This window comes from Eptatretus burgeri, chromosome 13 (genome assembly GCF_056783735.1).
Source record: "Eptatretus burgeri isolate ZD-2024b chromosome 13, Ebu_testis_v1, whole genome shotgun sequence".
Classification (NCBI taxonomy): domain Eukaryota; kingdom Metazoa; phylum Chordata; class Myxini; order Myxiniformes; family Myxinidae; genus Eptatretus; species Eptatretus burgeri.
This window is the reverse complement of record NC_140973.1, coordinates 77,155,692-77,174,865: the sequence shown is the minus strand read 5'-3', so window position 1 is coordinate 77,174,865 and position 19,174 is coordinate 77,155,692. Positions and strand designations below refer to the sequence as shown.

Below are 19,174 nucleotides of genomic sequence, written 5' to 3'. Positions count from 1 at the left end.
TTTAAAATTTAATATGAGATTCAAAAGTATGACGCCACATTCACCACCAATATTCATTTTCTGAAACACTGAACCCTTGCTTTTCAACATAATATTTGTTTCTCTGGCCCCAAACGATGGAATGAATGACCAAATAATATTAGAAACTCCCTGTCATCGAATAATTTCTCAATCAAACTTAAATAATATTTTCTCTTGCAGTATTGTGCATACAGTGCCTTCAGAAAGTATTCACACCCCTTGACTTTTTCACATTTTGTTGTGTTACAGCCTGAATTTAAAATGGATTAAACATTTTTTGTCACTGATCCACACATAATACCCCATTAATGTCAAAGTAGAATTATATTTTAGAATTTTTTAGATATTAAAAAGGAAAATCTGAAATGTCTTGCATCAATAAGTATACAATCCGTTTGTAATGACACTCCAAATTGAGTTCAGGTGCATCAAATTTGTTTTGATCATCACTAAGATGTCTCCACAACTTTATTGGAGTCCACCTGTGGCCAAATTAATTGATTAAACATGATTTAGAAAGTAACACCTTTCTACATCAGGTCCCATGGTTGACAGTGCATGTCCGAGCAGAAACTCCACCATGAAGCCCAAGGAACTGTCTGTAGAACATCGATATAGAACTGTGAGGCAGCACAGATCTGGAGAAAGGTCTAAAACAATTTTTAGAGTGTTGAAGTTTCCAAGAGCATAGTGATCTCCATCATTAGGAAATGGAAAGAATATGGAACTATCCAGACTCTTCCTCGAACTGGCTGTCCAACCAAACTGAGCAACCAGTCAAGAAGGACCTTGGCCAGAGAGGTGACCAAGAACCCAATGACCACTCTGACAAATACAGAGTTCCTTGGCTGAAATGGGAGAACTTGCCAGAAGAAGAAGAGTTTCTCCAGCACTTCACACATCTTGACTTTATGTGAGTGGCCAGATGGAAGCCACTTCTGAGATAAATGCACATGACAGCATACCTAGAGTTTGCAAAAAGGCATGAGAAAGACTCTACGAGCATGAGGAAAAACATTCTGTGGTCTGATGAGATGACAATTGGCCTGAATGCAAAGCTCTACATCTGGTGGAAACCGAGCACAGCTCATAACCCATCAAACACCATCCCTACCATGAAGCATGGTGGTGGCATCATGCTATGGAGATGTTTTTCAGTGGTAGGGAATGGGAGAGTTGCAAGGATACAGGGAACAATGAATGGAGCCAAATACAGCAAATCCTTGAGGAAAACCTGCTTCAGAGTGCAAAAGACCTGAGACTGCAGTGAAGATTTATGTACCAGCAGGACAATGGCCCCAAGCATACAGTGAAAACACACAGGAATGGCTTCAGAACAAGAACGTGAAAGTTTTTTAGTGGCCCAGCCAAAGCCCAGACTTGAAACCCATTGAGAATCTTTGGAAAGACTTGAAGATTGCTGTTTACTGATGCTCACCATCCAACTTCACAGAGTTTGAGCAAATCTGCAAGGAAGAATGGGATAAAATCCCCAAATCCAGATGCACAAAGCTGATACAGGCATACCCAAGAAGACTCGAAGCTGTAATCACTCCCAAAGGCGCTTCTACAAAGTAGTGACTCAGGGGGCTGAATTTGGCCTGAATGCAAAGTGGCAGGGAACGGGTAGTGACTCAGGGGACTCCACAAAGTAGTGACTCAGGAGGTTGAATACTTATTGATGCAAGACATTTCAGCTTTTCATTTTAAATTGATTTGTAAAAAAAAAAAAAAAAAGATGCTTTCACCTTGTCATTATGGGGTATTTTGTGTAGATAGATGACAAAAGTAATTGAATTTAATCCATTTTAAATTCAGGCTGCACCACAACAAAATTTGAAAAAGTCAAGGCTTGTGAATACTTTCTGAAGGCATTGTAGATCCTTTAAGAAATCTGTTGTACATTTGGCTGTTGAATTTTTCACACTGGTGCTTTCTATTGATTTATTGATCTACTGATCCATTCATTCATCCTGTCAAATTGTTTGCCATTGAATATTCTTTTATTTTAAAATTTGAACTATGGTTTAGTTCTATACGTAGTATGGTTTGATAAGATTTCATAGTTTTTTTTCCCTTGTTTTATCTGTATGTGTAAAGACGATCACGCTACAAGCTTGCTTTTTGGATTCAGCTTCCTTCAGCTATTCAAATATTTTCTTTGTACCAGTTTCTTCTGTTGAAGGAAATAAATGTTTTGATTCGATTCGATAAGTGAATTTTCACCATTGAGAGATGGAGCCAAAAAAGATATATATATATATATATATATATATATATATATATATATATATATATATATATATATATATATATATATATCACGATATCTCAAAAAGTTGTAGACGAGTTATGACAAAACGAGGTGGATGAGTTGGGTAGGTGGCAAGAACAAACCGATTAGATTTTGGTTCATGTCCGGATCCAGATCCGGTCTATCAATGGGATACAAAACGTAAACTGTTCTGCCTGGCGGAGGTATGGACTCTACCGAGTGCCGCTCTGGTTTCAACTCGCTACTCCATTTTTCCTTTACAAGTTTTGACACCAGAAAAGAACACCTTGCAATCGTCACATTGAAACTGCCTCAAACCAGTCCTTCCAAGTTCACTTATCCCCAAAATTTCAGTTATTGTCCTCTCCGATTCTTGCTTTATAACAGCTAACTTTCCTCGATTCATGGACCTTCCATTCCGTGTCCCAATTTTATGAACATTCGAGAAGCTCAGAATTCGACTTTCAGTTCTGGCAACCTCAGCAATCGGATTTCCTTGTAGGTTTGATCCAATGCCATCGTAACAGCCAGACCTGCTCAACGAAACATTTTTCTCTTCCCCAGTATCCATTTGGGTGATTTAAAGTGTTGGGGGCTCATCATCCAGCACCATAGTTTGATCTCATATTTCTGTTCGCTATTGTTTTCTTGGCATGTACAGAAGTTGTTTTATTGGCATTGCCTTCTTCCAGGATGTGTCTATACTCGATGGGTGATCCTAGCCATTGTTCTCCATAAGAGAATCTATCACGGCCATGCAGCCATTACTAGCAATACGAGTCAGCTGCCTGCGCGGCCATCCAACACTTGCTCCCATAGCTTTACGTAACCCTATGGTCGTTCAACGAATAAGAGTAGTAGTGTTGAACTTGAGTATCTCAGACACAATGAAACGGAAGACCAAGAAGGAACCCGAAGAAGTAAAGAGCAAAGATGGAGTCATCAGGAGGAACCTGGATAGGATTCGGGTTTCAGCCGCTACTCCCCTACCCTCAAATCCATCCAGGCACAACCAAGTGAGCCTTACAGAAAAATTTCTGCAATAATTCACTTCTTCTGAAAGAGATAGATAATGAAAGAGAGGAATAGAGAGTAAAATAGATGAAAGAGAAGAAAAAGCAAGAATTAGAATGAATAAAGAGTGAAAAAAATTAGAAAGAAGTATGAAAAGAATAAAGAACAAGGATGTCGGGAAGAACCCGATCGGAGAGATTTCAGCACTTACTCCGCAGGCTCAAACGCAGCAACACGTACAAGCTACCAGAGGTCCGAAACATCAAAGCTGGCTTCCAAATCCAGTCGCAAACTGGGCACCTCCCGTTGTGCCAAATCTGCACTTCTTGGTAAGTCTGCACTTCTCACAGCCCACAAGCTATTTGTCTGCAGCTGAATGGAGGATGGCTCTCTCCTGTGGACTCATGCTCCCACTTCAGACCTCTCCTGGTTGCTGTGGTATTCAATGCTGTCAACATCAATGGCATTTCCACAAAGAAGCAGAAGCACAGAACCCAATGAATTCTTTAAGCAGATCGATCAGCAAAATCTGTTTATTACTGCCTCTCTTTTGGTCGTAATCCTTTCGCTCTTCCATTAACCCCTTTCTTGTGAAACTCCCAAAATCCAGGCTCACTGCTCAACTCCACTCTTTTGGAACCACTTTTCATGCTTTCGGAATCATCTTTGTGAATCGGTTCATTCTCACGTCTCTTCCGCCTCAAAACAGGCTTCATCCCACCAGTGATCTTTTTTCTCCCACATTAACCCACAACCCTCTCACTGTCGTTTCTTCCCTCTCCTTTTCCTGTTTGGTAATTCCCCTTGCTTGCTGCTTCTGCTTGCTGGCCCACTGTCAGCAGGTTGCCTTCATATACTCCATCACCTTGCTTTTCATGAGCTTCGATTTCGTAGATACAAAGCGTAAAATTGCTTGGGGGGGAGGAGAGGGGTATTTATTTATTAAATATGCAAATATGGCGAAATTATATTCCCCACCTTTCTCCCCACATGTGCCAATACAACTATGTGTATGCAGTTTCCATTCCCTCCCATCACTCCAGTCTCCTTCCACATTTTCCCCTTCTTTTCCCACATGCTGCCCTCTTTCTCTCTCCTATTACCCCTCTCCCTTCCTTTTTGCAATTAATAATTTATTAATTCAACTCCACCCCCCACCCCCCCACCCCCAATTCCCCCCACTTCCCTGTTTCATAATTAGATTACCAAAGTATATGCAGACCATATACATTTGAGTAACAATGTCACAAGTCCTTGTTCTTTCCTGTAAAAATCACCCACCGTAGCCTTTGTGGAGATCCGTTCTTGTCGCGGGTTACAAGAAGAGTAGGTCCACCCGGAACAGCAAGACCTTCTTCATACATGCTAACAATAGTTCCAGATATAACACTCAAAAAGGACAAAACCACAAAGTCAATAATCACCAACAAATCGTTCCATCTTCTTAATCTTTACACCTTCGCCAATGAAAGTGGATAGAGGTTATGTCTGTCTGTGAGCAGGATACCTCAAAACGTGGACAGGTTGGGATTCGTGACGTTTCAAGAATCAATTCGATTTTGGTGAAGATATGGATCAGGATCCAGATACTACAATTTTTGGAGTGCTTTTTCACCATTGAGAGATGGGGGCCAATAACGGTGTAAGGCACGATATTTCAACAGGTTTTGGACGGATTATGACATAACATGGTGGATGAGTTGGGGAGGTGAAAAGAACAAGCCAATTAGATTTTGGTTCAGGTTCGAATCCAGATCCGACATATCAGTGGGATACAAAACGTAAAGTGCTCAACCTGGCGGAGCTATGCGCTCCACCGAGTACCGTTCTAGTTACGTCCACCACCGAAGGTGGACGGAAACAAAGTTGTGGACGGATTATTACAAAACTTAGTGGAGGAGTTGGGTGTGTGACGAGAACAAGCCGGTTAGATTTTTCCCGATATTTTTCTTGTCAAACACAATTTAATTGTCCTGCAGTCAGTTCACCTTGGAATGTACCATTGCCCACAAAAACTACAATGTATTGCTGAGATAATTTCAGAGTGCGGAGTCCTTTTAGAGCTACAATATACCAGTAAGCATCGAAAGAAAGAATAGATATCTGCAATCGCAAAGCGATCGTCCGTGACTTACACACATGGCCCACCATCCAATGATGGCTTATATGTTTCGGACCACCATATGACCTTGGCCTTCAACATTTAGGGATAGATTGTAAATTAAGAAAGTGCGGCCCCATCTACAATCTATCCGTATAACTCAATATCATGAAAATCGGAGGAAAATTATTCAGGTTACGATAAAATAGGTGTTTTTTTTTTGTTGTTGTTGTTGTTGTTGTTGTTGTTGTTGTTAATTAGGTCATAATCCGGAAGAAAAAAAAAAGTCCGTCAAGGACACTAATAAAATAATCAGGTGCACCAGTTCAGTGCAGGTACATAATTATGATGCAAGGACCCATCTCGGAAGGCCGAGCAGTCTTTGACATTCCGCATTGGTAATAATGAGTGATGAGAAAGAAAAAAAAACACGTTTGGGGGGGTTTTTTTAGTGCTATTTGACCTTGACCTTGACCTTGACCTTGCACATGTGTATGAATCTGCAGCGACCGCTTCCATCTCATGAGAGCTGCAGTTTTCCGAACCGTGAAAATCTGTGTCTCTTTTGATGTGTTTCTCGTTCAGCTCCTTACTTTCTACCTTCTCAGCGTTATCCTATTTCCCCTCTTAGCTACAAAAAAGAACAAAAAAAACAAACAAAACAAACTTTATTTTTCACTCCAAAACGATCCAACTCTGCCACAATTTCCTTCTACCTGCACCTCGTTCTTTATCGCTCCTTTTCTTCAAAATCCCCAAACTGAATATCCATTGAACGTAAACAATTCTTCCTTTCAAAAGCATTTTTAAAATGCTTCACTTTCCTTACTTCTCCAATAGTGTTCTTCTTCACCATGCTCTATTCCTCTTCATAAGGATTATTTTCCAAAACTTTTTGTCAGCTAAGCACTTGGTCCATCAATCCACGTCCGCAACTTACAGCACCACCTTTCTGCATCCATTCAACAAAATTCTTACCACCCATCCCATGATCTTCAGCTCCAATTGTCCAATCTGGGAATCTTGAGATGTACAGTTTGCAGAGGTGGTCTCCTCACGACAATCAAATCGCTTTCGGGTCCTTTAACGGTGTCAGTACCAACCCCCACATCTCCGACAAGTCCGCGTGCTTCCAACCCCACCTAGTCTATGTGTCCCCCTCCTCAGCATCCCTCCACTTCATGTCCACTCTTTCTGCATCCCTCCTCACCCCACAATCTCAAAGCTTCCCCTCTCACCCCACCCCCTTAAAGCCTCCCTCCATCATGCACCCTCCCAATACCTTCTCATTTGTCCCTAATGGTGCGGACCTCCAACATTTGAGGTCATCGTTCCAATCTGACAATCTCTCAATGCAAGCCGCTGCTGATAAACTGGACATCACATGTTCAACAGAATCCTTCCAACGGATGACATCCCAAACTTCTTAGTGTCGCTTACCAAATATTGTCTCCTCTGATTTGAGAGGCCTGCACCCTAACTCTGGCAGTGGATTTGCACCTTACATCGGTAACTAAATTTATCATGGTCTGTGCACTGATCGTACACTTCCAAACCCCCAGGAGTACCTTTGGCTGTGACTTTCCCCCATTTTCATTTAACCTAGGTCATCTTCCAACTGCTTTGAAATCAGCCAAGGTCACGGAATTGCATAACCAACATGCAAAAAGTAATCCCCTTGACTACAGGCCTATTAGCTTACTTCCTATCATCAGCAAGGTCATGGAATCCATCATCTCAGTAGACAAAATCCTTTCCTTTCTCCAGTGACCTCATATCACATCACCAATTTGTATTCAGATCAGGTCTCTACCTCGAACATGCTACTTCTACTCTCGCAACAATGGATGGAGGCCCTCAAAGTCAGACATGAGATCAGGACCAACTCTCCAGACATAACTCCAGCTTTTGATAGAATCTAGCACCCCATCTTGTTCTCCAAATTATCTGCCAATGGCATCCAAGTCCAACGCCACACATGGTTTCACCGACTTCCTTGACTCATGTAGCCATTGTGTGGCTCTCAACGGAATACTTTCATTTCCTCTCCCTGTTAAGGCTTGTGTCCCCCAAGGTAGTGTTCTGTACCCAATCCTATTCCTAATCTTCATCAACGATCAGTTTGACTCTCTCGAAAAATCACCTTTATCGATTTGCTGACGACTCCACCATCTGCCATAACATCCCTCATCCTTAAGGTAGGCAGCCTGTTCCCTATCTTCAGACATTGACAAAATCACAGGCTGGTAAAACTCTTCGAATACATCTTTCAATCTTGAGAAATCCAAATCCTACACCCTCATTCTCTGAAAGGACGGTATGGACAACCCTCCCATCTACTCTCTTAACATTCCTCTTGAGGAAGTTGTCACTCAAACTTTGGATCTCACTATAAGCCAGATCTTTTTTGGGCAAACCACATTTCTCAGTTGGCCTCCAAAGCCAGCTGCTGACTGAGCATCCTCCATCGTACTACAAAGTCCTTCCTTGGTATACTGTTTTGGCCTTGGTATACTGTTTTGGCCACTTGTGTCCCCAAATTTCAGCTTCCTACCTCAAAGGATGACTGAGATATCGTCCAGACAAACAAGAAAGCAAGAAAGAAAACAAACAAACAAACGGAGTAAAAACTGAGTACTCCCTTACTTCAATGCTCGGCGATGACGTATTGCATCGCCTGGATATGGAATTGGGAAGGAACGGTGTACAAAAATCATGATGATAATAATGACAATGATACATCATTATAATGGTACATAATGATAGATTCGTAGGTACAAAATGTTAAATTGCTTGGGGGGGGGGGCGGACGTGGCATGAATACCGATTTGTGTTATATTAGTTATCACATAATGATAATACACAAAATGATTGTTTATTGGTTTGTATGCAGTACAAGGCTGTGGGACAGCATCATTGGCTGAGGGTATGGATGTGCCACTAATGCAATGCCCCCTGCTGGTCAAGGCAGGAATTTAGAATTTGTTCATGATCCTGGCAATAGCTCACCTATTCTTCACAAAGGACACCAGAGTATCCTTAACATCCACCAACGGATGCTGGAATACAGCACACACGTTTATGAATCACTTGCTTGTGAAACACCAGGATGACAGTTTATTGCTGGATCAGGATTCAAACCCAGGCTAGACAGTTTAGAGGCAACTTTGCATACCTCTTGGCCATTCTGTCAGCCACCACATAATGATAATAATAATACATAATGATAACGAGAAGGGTACTCGGTAGAGCGCATACCTCCGCCAGGTAATGCCTGATCCAAGAGAACATATCGGGCCCATTACATTTTTGAAATATCATGCTATGTATTGTTTTAGCTTGATCTCTCAATGCTGAAGAATCACTTAAAAAATTATCAGATCCGGATCCACATTTGGATCTTCACCAAAATGAATGAATTATTCCATGTGACACACCCAACGTGTCCACCAAGTTTCATCTGAATCCATCCACAACTTTTTGAGATGTTGTGCTATATATCATTTTTGGCCCCATCTCTCAATGTTGAAGAATCACTTTTAAAATTCTAGAAGTCGGATCCGGATCCGGATCTTCACCAAAATCTAATCAGTTCGTTCTTTTCACACACTGAACCTGTTCACAAAATTTCATCCAGATCCGTCTACAACCTTTTGAGATATCCTGCACACAAACAAACAAACAGACAGACAAACAAATGAAATTGCTCATTGAGCAAGGAATTGCCGGAATAACTTTGTCATATCTCCATGATCTCTGAAAAAACAAAAACCTGGAAATCCATTTGGTTCTTATAAGTCGATAGTGCTTCTGTTTAATGAGTTATAGCACTTAGTTTGGTCATGATCATAACTTGGAAGTCAATCGGACTTGAAATGGCGTTTTTATCATAATTTGAAAGTTTTGACCCGACCCCCTTGACATTCCACCCCCGACCGCTAAGAAGGGTGTTGGTGTGACACCCCAATGAGACATATGGTTGGATGCAGTATTGGAAGATGCACATTTTGGATTTGGTTTGAAGTCGATACGACCATTTCAGCGGACGTTATTGCGAAAATAAGAATTTCTGTTTTTCGGTGACCTTGACCTTGACCTTTGACCTATTCACCAAAAACGCCAAATGTCTAAGTTGGACCATGGCCGACGTCTGTACCCAGTTTGGTCATGACCACTGTAACGGTGTGGCTGGTACAGGGTAAACAAACAAACACACAAACAAACAAACAAACAGACAGACAGACAGACAGAGACAGACAGACAGACAGACAGACACACAGAATGACACACAACTGACCAACATAATTGCCGAAATCCGAAGGATTCTGGCAATTAACAAGAACAAGACGTCATGCAGAGCACGATACTTGCAAAGTCCATAAAACAAATTTAACCTCAAAAATAATTGGTGGTTGAATTCAATGACCAAATATGCAAATCCTCTTCAAAATTTCAAGTCAATCGGATGAAAATTGACAATTAAAAAAAATTCGGCCAATGTTGACCTTTTGGTCGATGTTGACCACAAAATAAATGGCTTGTTGAATTCAGTGACCTGAAACGCAAATCCTCTTCAAATTTCAAGTCAATCGGATGAAAATTGAGGATTTTAGAAATCTAACCTAAGTTGTTGACCTTTAGCCTAAGTTGACCTTTTGACCTCAAAAACAATAGGCTTCTTGCTTATGCCAAACTCTACCATGTGGTGAAGCTTCATGAAGATCGGTTTAAAATTGTGACCTGTAGACGATAAACAGATAAACAACAAGAATTACAAGCCGGTAGGCGACGAGGGATTCGCTAGGATCGAAGCGCTGGATATAATACGATGCTTTTCATTCTGACTGATCCACCGACGAAGATTCATTGCCAAGACGTATTGGTTCACATACAATTGTTCCTCTGCCTGGCAAGATTTTTCCGATTGCGTATTTTGCCAATTGGCACTCCTCATAAAAAATGACGGTAAATAGACACTGTATATTTGAAGGACTACCATTTGAAAAATAAAACCTCAATCAAAAATCGGCTCAAGTAAAATTTTCTAAATATCTCGAAGTGTTTAATTCCGAAGTCTCGTTTCTCTACATTCAAAACTGAAGGACAAGTATTGAAATACTGCACGCGGTTTTTCGGCCGCTGCACAGCAACGGGTGGTTGCTGGGCAACGAAATTCAAACGCGCACATTCCCAACAAATACTGCACATGTTGGCAAAGTTTCATCGAAATTGGTTTGCTGGTTTGTGCTGTGGAGCCTCGCGTTGCAGACACACACACACACACACACACACACACACACACACACACACACACACACACACACACACACACACGGAAAACCCGACAATAAGGGATATCGAGCATATATAGCGAATCCAACAAAATCGACTGACCAAAATACTTGGAAAAAATCTTCGATTTTGTAAGTACCAAACAGACAGAAAGGGTTAAAAACATAACCTCCTTCACTTTCGATGGTGGAGGTAATAGTAATAAAAATAATGATAATAATAACAGCACAAAATGAAAATGATAATTGTACAATGTACATAGTAAAAATGATAATAACTGAAGAGATCTTGGAACATCTTACCCCGGACAGTGTGAAGAAAGAAGGACATGAGCGGGGTCTGCGTGCAGCAAATCTGATTGGTCGAGCTGATCTAAAAAGCCGTAATATTTTTTCCAGGTACTGCCAAACGGAACGGATTCAAAAGTGCCAAAAGGGCCATTTGTGTTGTTGTGTTCAAGTATATAATTCAGTTGAAACAAAAATTTTTAAGGTTGAAGAAAAACAATTCCATAAGTTTTACTGCCATGAATGCAGCGTCTTTTATAACACCACATTATTTAACACTTTACATGAGTTATTCGTGCGTGTTGTTCAAGTCCTTTATGACGTCACTAAACAAAGTCAGTTTCCTGTTTGTAATGATTGTAAATTTTGTTTGACTGCCAGACAGGAACACAGAGTAAAAAAAAATTATCTCGCTCCTCTCTGCGAATGTGCAATTGGGAGAAATTCAGAGTCAACCCACCTGGTGTTAATTCAAAGGTTATACATCATGACAATAATAATAATGGTACACAATGATAATGATGATAATGGTACATGATGATAATAATAATAATGGTACATAATGATGAAAATAATGGTACATCAAAATAATTATAATAATAATAATGGTACATGATGATAATGGTACATCAAAATAATTATAATAATAATAATGGTACATGATGATAATGGGACAACCTGATAATAATGGTACATCAAAATAATTATAATAATAATGGTACATCATGATAATAATGGTACATAATGATGAAAATAATGGTACATCAAAATAATTATAATAATAATAATGGTACATGATGATAATGGGACATCATGATAATAATAATGGTACATCAAAATAATTATAATAATAATAATGGTACATCAAAATAATTATAATAATAATAATGGTACATCAAAATAATTATAATAATAATAATGGTACATGATGATAATGGGACATCATGATAATAATGGTACATCAAAATAATAATAATAATAATAATAATAATGGTACATGATGATGATAATGGTACATCATGATAATAATAATGATACCTAAAAATGATTATAATAATAATGGTACATCATAATAATAATGGTACCATTATTATCATAATAATGGTATATGATAATGATGATAATGGTACATCATGATAATAATAATGGTACATCAAAATAATTATAATAATAATAATGGTACATGCTGATAATGATGATAATGGACCATCATGATAATAATAATGGTACATCAAAATAATTATAATAATAATGGGACATGATGATAATGGTAAATCATGATAATAATAATGGTACACAATGATGATAATAATGGTGCATCAAAATAATTAGAATAATAATGTTACATGATGATAATGATGATAATAGTACATCATGATAATAATAATGGTATATCAAAATAATTATAATAATGGCACATCATAATAATAATGGTATATCAAAATAATTATAATAATGGTACATGATGATAATGATGACAATGGTATATCAAAATAATTATAATAATAATGGTACATGATGATAATGATGATAATGGTACATCATGATAATAATAATGGTGCATCAAAATAATTATAATGGTACATCATGATAATAATGGTACATAATCGTAATAATAATGGCACATCAAAATAATTATAATAACAATGGTACATCATGATAATAATAATGGTACATCAAAATAATTATAATAATAATGGTAGATGATGATAATGATACATGATGATAATAATAATGGTACACAATGACAATAATGGTACATCAAATTAATTATAATAATAATGGAACATGATGATAATGAAAATGATAATAATGGTACATGATCAAAATGAAAATGACACTGATATTAATAATGGCACATGATGATAATGAAAATTATAATGATACTGATATTAATAATGGCACATGATGATAATGAAAATGATAATGATACTGATATTAATGATGGTACATAATGATAATGATTATGATACATGATATTAATGATGGTACATAATGATAATGATAATGGTCAGGTCAGGTATGGGAGCATGTGCCAGAACAGCACGTCGCTGCGTTCACTTTCCGCCGGTACTCCAGGGGCCTCCGTCTGGCCATCCCCCAGGCAGATACCTGGCCCATCCCCATCTCCTTGAGATGATGGTCAACCTGCTGCAACCATGAGGCACGTGGTCAGCCCACTGGCCTCCTCCACTCATGAGACTCCCTCGCTGAGAGAATCTGGTGAGCAGGATCAGCGTCAGGAAAACGAGCCACATGTCCATACAGCCGCAACTGATGCTCACGGACCATGCAGGTACCAAATCTCATCCGAGTCTCTCTCAGCAACAGCTCGTTGGACACAAAATCCGACCAGCGATAGCCAAGGATTCTCCGAAGACACCTGGTACCAAAGGAATTAAGTCTCCATCTCAGATCCTTGGTCAGAGTTCAAGTCTCGCATCCATAGAGCAAGACTGGAAGTACCAAGGACCTGAAGACTCGGACTTTCGTCCTCCCACACAGGTACCGGCAGCGCCACACCCCATGATCCAGTGAATCCATGACTTCCCAGGCCCGACCCAGACGTCTATTGACCTCTGATTCACAGCCAGCAGAGACATGAATATCACTGCCAAGGTAAGTGAATATCTCCATGACCTCAACATCCGCACCACAAACAGACACAGACAGGACAGCAGCATCCAAGATGTCACCGAAAGCCTGGATCTTAGTTTTGACCAAAGAAACCCGTAATCCCAACGGCTCCGACTCCTCATTCAGCACCTCGAGGGCCACCAAGAGGATATCTAAAGTCTCCGCAAAGATGACTGCATCATCTGCGAAATCAAGGTCCGAGATCTTGACATTCCCAAACGATGCACCGCAGTTTGATCTTTCCGACATCCTCCCAAAATCCAGTCCATACATGTGCTGAAAAGTGTGGGGGCAAGTACACACCCCTGACGAACTCCAGTAACAACTGGAAATAAGTCAGAGATGGTACCACCACACTTCACAGCACTCTCAGTACCAGAGTAGAGTTCAGACATCAGATCGATCAGTTTTGGTGGCACCTCACGAAGACCAAGAATCCTCCAGAGGACGTCCCGATTCACTGAATCAAACGCTTTACAGAGATCAACATAGGCTGCAAGCAGCCCCTGCCGAAACTTTCGTCTGCGTTCGGTGAGGAAACGAAGAGCAAGGATACGGTCAATCGTTGACCTCTTTGGTGTAAAGCCTGACTGCTTTGGACGCTGGTGCTCAAGCAGATGGTGGCGAACCCTCTCAAGAATTATCTGAGCAAAGACCTTGCCCGGCACTGAGAGCAGCGTCACCCCTCGGTAGTTGTTGCAGTCTTGGCGATCACCCTTCCCTTTCCAGAGAGGAACAACAAGGCCCCTCTTCCAATCAGTTGGGATGATTCCTGTGTTCCAGGCAGAGCACAAAACTGCATGCAACGACACGAGTGCAGCATTTCCACCAGCCTTGAGAAGTTCAGCATGGATGCCACAGATCCCTGGAGCTTTACCCTGTTTCAACCGGTTCACCGCAGGCCGTGTTTCCACAAGCAAAGGTGGACCACAATTGATTGGAGGGTCAACAACAGGGATTGTAACACCATTGACGTCCAACTCGACAGTTGGGGGATCAGCCTGGTACAACCGCTCAAAGTAACTGGCCCAGCGGGCCTTCACTTCAGACTCCTCTGTCAAGAGCCTACCACTCTCTGCTCTAACTGCAGTGCTCCGAGGGATGGGCTTGGATGAACGCAATGCGCGAATTCCCCTGTAACCGGGACGAGAATCACCTGTCCACAGGTGATGCTCTACCCCCTCACAGATTCCTCGCACATAGGCCTCCTTGTCCACCCTCAGTGCACGTACAGTTTTACGCCTCAGCTCCCTGAACAGCTCAGCTCTGCCATTCAGCCTGGCCCTGCCACTCTGGTCAATGGTATCCAGTGTCCCTTGAGAGACAAAATTCTTCTTTGCCCTGCGGTGAGTTCCAAGACATCCACCGGCAACATCAAGGATGGTGGTCTTGAAGGCACTCCATAACTCTTCAGGACCCCCCAAAGCACCCAGACACCCCAAATGTCCACTCAGCCTGTTCGCAAACTCCTCAGCTACTCTCTCATCCTTGAGCTTGCCAACATCCAGCCTCGGCTGGGATGGTACCATTCTCCAGGATTTAAGGTGCAGCTTTAGAGTTGCTACAACAAGCCGGTGGTCAGTATTGAGGAACTGAGCACTCTGGTAGACCCTGCAGTTCTGGATCATCCTCCAACGACCGTCAACGAGGACATGGTCAATCTCCTTTGCCACACCGCCAGCGTTGGAATACCAAATCCAGCGATGAGCTTGTGGGCGCTAAAACCATGAACCAGCCACCCTAAGTCCATGACTTCTTGCAAAGTCAAGGAACTTAGTGCCATTCTGGTTCGTAGTTCCTGACCCATGGGGACCAACACACACCTCATAACCATCCCTGTCAGTTCCAGTCGATGTATTGAAATCCCCCAAGACAAGAAGTGTATCTCGTCTGGGGCACTGATCAACCACAGACTCGAGCGTGGCGTAGAATGTGTCCTTTACGGTGAGGTCACTCGCCTCAGTTGGAGCATAGACAGAGACCAGGGAAATGACACCTAAGGAGTGACGAATCCTTAATCTCATAATACGCTTGTTGACCGGTGTTACCTCAATTACCATTGGGGTCAACTTATTGGACACAGCTACAGCAACTCCTTGGGTATGGTAACCATCAGAGCGACCAGACCAATAGTAGGTGTAACCACCCACCATTATCTCGCCGCAATCCGGTCTCCGAACCTCAGAGAGAGCTGCAATACCGATGTCCAAACTCTTGAGCTCAGATGATAACAGAGACAGGTGATCATCCTCTCTTAGGGATAGGACATTCCAGACACCCACCCGAAGGGACCGCCTTAGGTTAACCGAAGGAGACCGCCGTCTGGTGGACGACACCTCAGCACCACTCCGACACACTCTCCCGCAATCTGACCAAGGGAGGTTACCCCATGGTTTCCCTCCTTTCATCAAAAATTGGGGGTCCCGAAGGCTTTGCCCCAATCCCGTCAATCCGGTGAGCTGCCCTGCGAAGGGAAGCTGCACAGGAGGTACTCCCACGGAGTGTGTTTTCAGATTTTTTTTGCGTTTGTGTGTTTTGCGGAATGAAGGGTTTTACGGTGGCCGAGTGCAAATCTTGCCACAAACCTCCTAATAAAAAGTAACCCAACTGCAGGAGGACGTCCGCAGACACAGTTGGGCACTAGATATGGATGGCCGTTGGCTCACAAGGAGCTCCTCCGCCCTTTGACAGGTTTTGTTTTTAATCCTGCTGGGTGTCCATATCCAAACACCCCCCTCACCAGAAAACCTGGTGGGGGAGACGGTTTAGTCGTCGACAACCCGACCATGGAACAGGTTAGTACAGGTTTACATGGTACCTGTAGCAGGTCACAGATCTTACCTGACCTGACAGAGATGATAATGGTACATGATAATAATGATGGTAAATAATGATAATGATAATGATGGTACATAATGATAATGGTCCATGATGATAATGATGGTACATAATGATAATGGTCCATGATGATGATGATAATGATAATGGAACATGATGATAATGATAATTACAATGGTACATGTTAATTATAATGATACATGAATGTCTATTAATTACGTACCATTGGAACGGAGTACATCTACTAATTACTTGACGAAGGGCAAGGCCCAAAACATCAGCTTCTCTTCTTTCCATGGCAGATGAATCACTATTTAAGGTATTTTATTTCATATTTGTTTCGAATTTCTTTTGCTGCCCGTACTGATCATTAATATTGTACTAATTACATATTAATTATGTCGATTATTAACTACATGACACACCATGTACACAAGCACCACACAAAACTAATTGTGACAAGGGTCTGCAATCTCCGATTGCTCTTTCTCGTTTGTCCACGTCTCCCTCCGTTTTGTCCTTCAACATTGCCATTGCCGCCATCCCTTCCCCCCTCCTTTCCACTGTTCCTTGTTTTTTATATTACATCCTGATCCGTTCTACGTTATCACTCTTCCACGAACCTTGACCACCTATAGAAAAAAGAAGCTTTTCTCCACTGATGGAACGATCACATTCATTTTGGATCTTTTTAATCCCCGAGCCAACATTATGCCTGCCAGATAAGGACTGTAGAGTGAAACGAAAAAAAAGATTTTAAAGAAGCCAAAAAACACTTATAAACATACCTGCGAGAAAGGGGGTGTGCGCCTTTCCAGCACAAACCAGTCGGAGAACTTCCCGATCAACTCGTCCAAACAGTTGACATCTTACGGTCTGTTGTATCAACAGGAAACGATAGGAACCCGACTCGCCCCAGCCACGGGTATTTCTCGTATTTCCTAGATTTCTGTGATTCCGATTTGCATTCAGGAACTGAACAATTACGTTTAACCATTTTGAAATTTCCAACGCTTTCATCCAAATGCTGAAAATTATTTTTTAAAGACGATTTTAAGCAAAGATTTCACGCGAACAACGGCAGGTTGAAAGTGCCCGGCGAGCAGAACCGAATCAGTGTAAACACACACACACTCTTTGGTCATTTCTAAAGTTCCGTACTGAGTGATATTTCTCTGCGATGGCTCCTTCGTCATGTTCCGTATCGCAGTTAAAGGTTTATTTCCCCCAACAGCTCTGCGTTGCTTCGTCACTCGAAGTTCCTCTTTGGCATTCCCATCGAAACCCAGGAATCGCAGTTAAAAATACCATCCACGGCGTTCATTTTACCACCCTCGACTAACATCGTATTTCATGTAAAACTGCATCGACGTCTCCCCATGCGTGCGATATACGTACAAACTCCATCACGAGCAAAAATCAAATCGAAAAGTGACTCCTGGGTTTATCTGGGAAGGAACTTTGGTTCATTCGGATGTCGATAAGTCTGGACATTGCAAAACGATCAGTTACTTTCTCACGCTATGACCGAGATCTACAACAGGAGGAACAGCACCGACCTGCTTTTGTGGTGGTGTCCAAACAGAGGGTTTGACTCATGAATTTGTCGTAAAATAGCGAGCTGGCAGAGTATGATCGTTCAGTTTATAAAAGCTTAAATCTAAAACCGTTCACGTCTGACAAACCATTTGAGCAAGAAAAGTAAAGAAAGTCTCAGCACACTCACCCTCGTTGCTGATGATGGTGATTTACTGCATGGTTTTGCTGTCTCAAGGCTACAGAGACCTCAGTATATCCCATTGCTTGATTTTTTTTTTGTTAATGTAAAAAGGAGCTTTTTTAAGCCAATGAAACGGTGTAAGTGACACTGGCTGTGGAGGAGTCGGTTATCCATCAGCGAATGTTAATCATTCGAGGCTCTGATTCAGAGCACAGAGCTAACAATGCCACACTGTGTGTGCCATGCACATTCTTATGGCTTCAAGCACTCATCAAGATCATGAGGCATTAAAATGGCATGTAGTCCACTGCAATCAGCAGGTTCTGTCCAAACCTTCGACTTCCAAGTACAACATAGACTTGGACAGCTGGTAATCTTTAAAAATGGCATTTCAGCTCCATTGGTGTTTGGAAACTCAGTGATCCCTGGGGGCATGTACGGTGATGCGCTCTGGGCTTGTCGAAACGCAGTGATCCCTGGGGGCATGTGTGGCGATGCACTCTGGGCTTGTCGAAACGCAGTGATCTCTGGGGTCATGTGTGGCGATGCACTCTGGGCTTGTCGAAACGCAGTGATCCCTGGGGGCATGTGTGGCGATGCGCTCTGGGCTCGTCGAAACGCAGTGATCTCTGGGGGCACGTGCGGCGATGCACTCTGGGCTTGTCGAAACGCAGTGATTTCTGGGGGCATGTGCGGCGATGCGCTCTGGGCTTGTCGAAACGCAGTGATCCCTGGGGGCATGTACGGTGATGCGCTCTGGGCTTGTCGAAACGCAGTGATCTCTGGGGGCACATGCAGCAATGCACTCGGCTTGTCGAAACGCAGTGATCCCTGGGGGCATGTGCGGTGATGCACTCTGGGCTTGTCGAAACGCAGTGATCCCTGGGGGCATGTACGGTGATGCGCTCTGGGCTTGTCGAAACGCAGTGATCTCTGGGGGCATGTGCAGCAATGCACTCGGCTTGTCGAAACGCAGTGATCTCTGGGGG

The 19,174-nt window shown here is 42.0% G+C and overlaps 1 protein-coding gene across 6 annotated transcripts in view; it reads right to left on the bottom strand.

Moving 5' to 3' along the window:
- LOC147014840 (prestin-like) overlaps positions 1-18,345 on the bottom strand; it is a 108,486-nt gene extending 90,141 nt beyond the window's left edge. For 2 of the 6 annotated variants that reach the window (XR_015050922.1, XR_015050923.1), the window contains exons 1-3: positions 18,192-18,345; positions 11,006-11,104; positions 4,592-4,675 (exon numbers count right to left, since the gene is read on the bottom strand). Coding sequence is in view for 4 of the 6 variants with exons in the window: in XM_085853213.1 (XP_085709339.1) it covers positions 4,592-4,675; positions 11,006-11,104; positions 18,192-18,265 (257 nt within the window). In the remaining 2 variants the exon portion in view is untranslated. The remainder of the gene's footprint in view (positions 1-4,591; positions 4,676-11,005; positions 11,105-18,191) is intronic. The other 4 variants (XM_085853210.1, XM_085853211.1, XM_085853213.1 and 1 more) reach the window with 3 other exon arrangements.
- Positions 18,346-19,174: the final 829 nt, after the last annotated feature.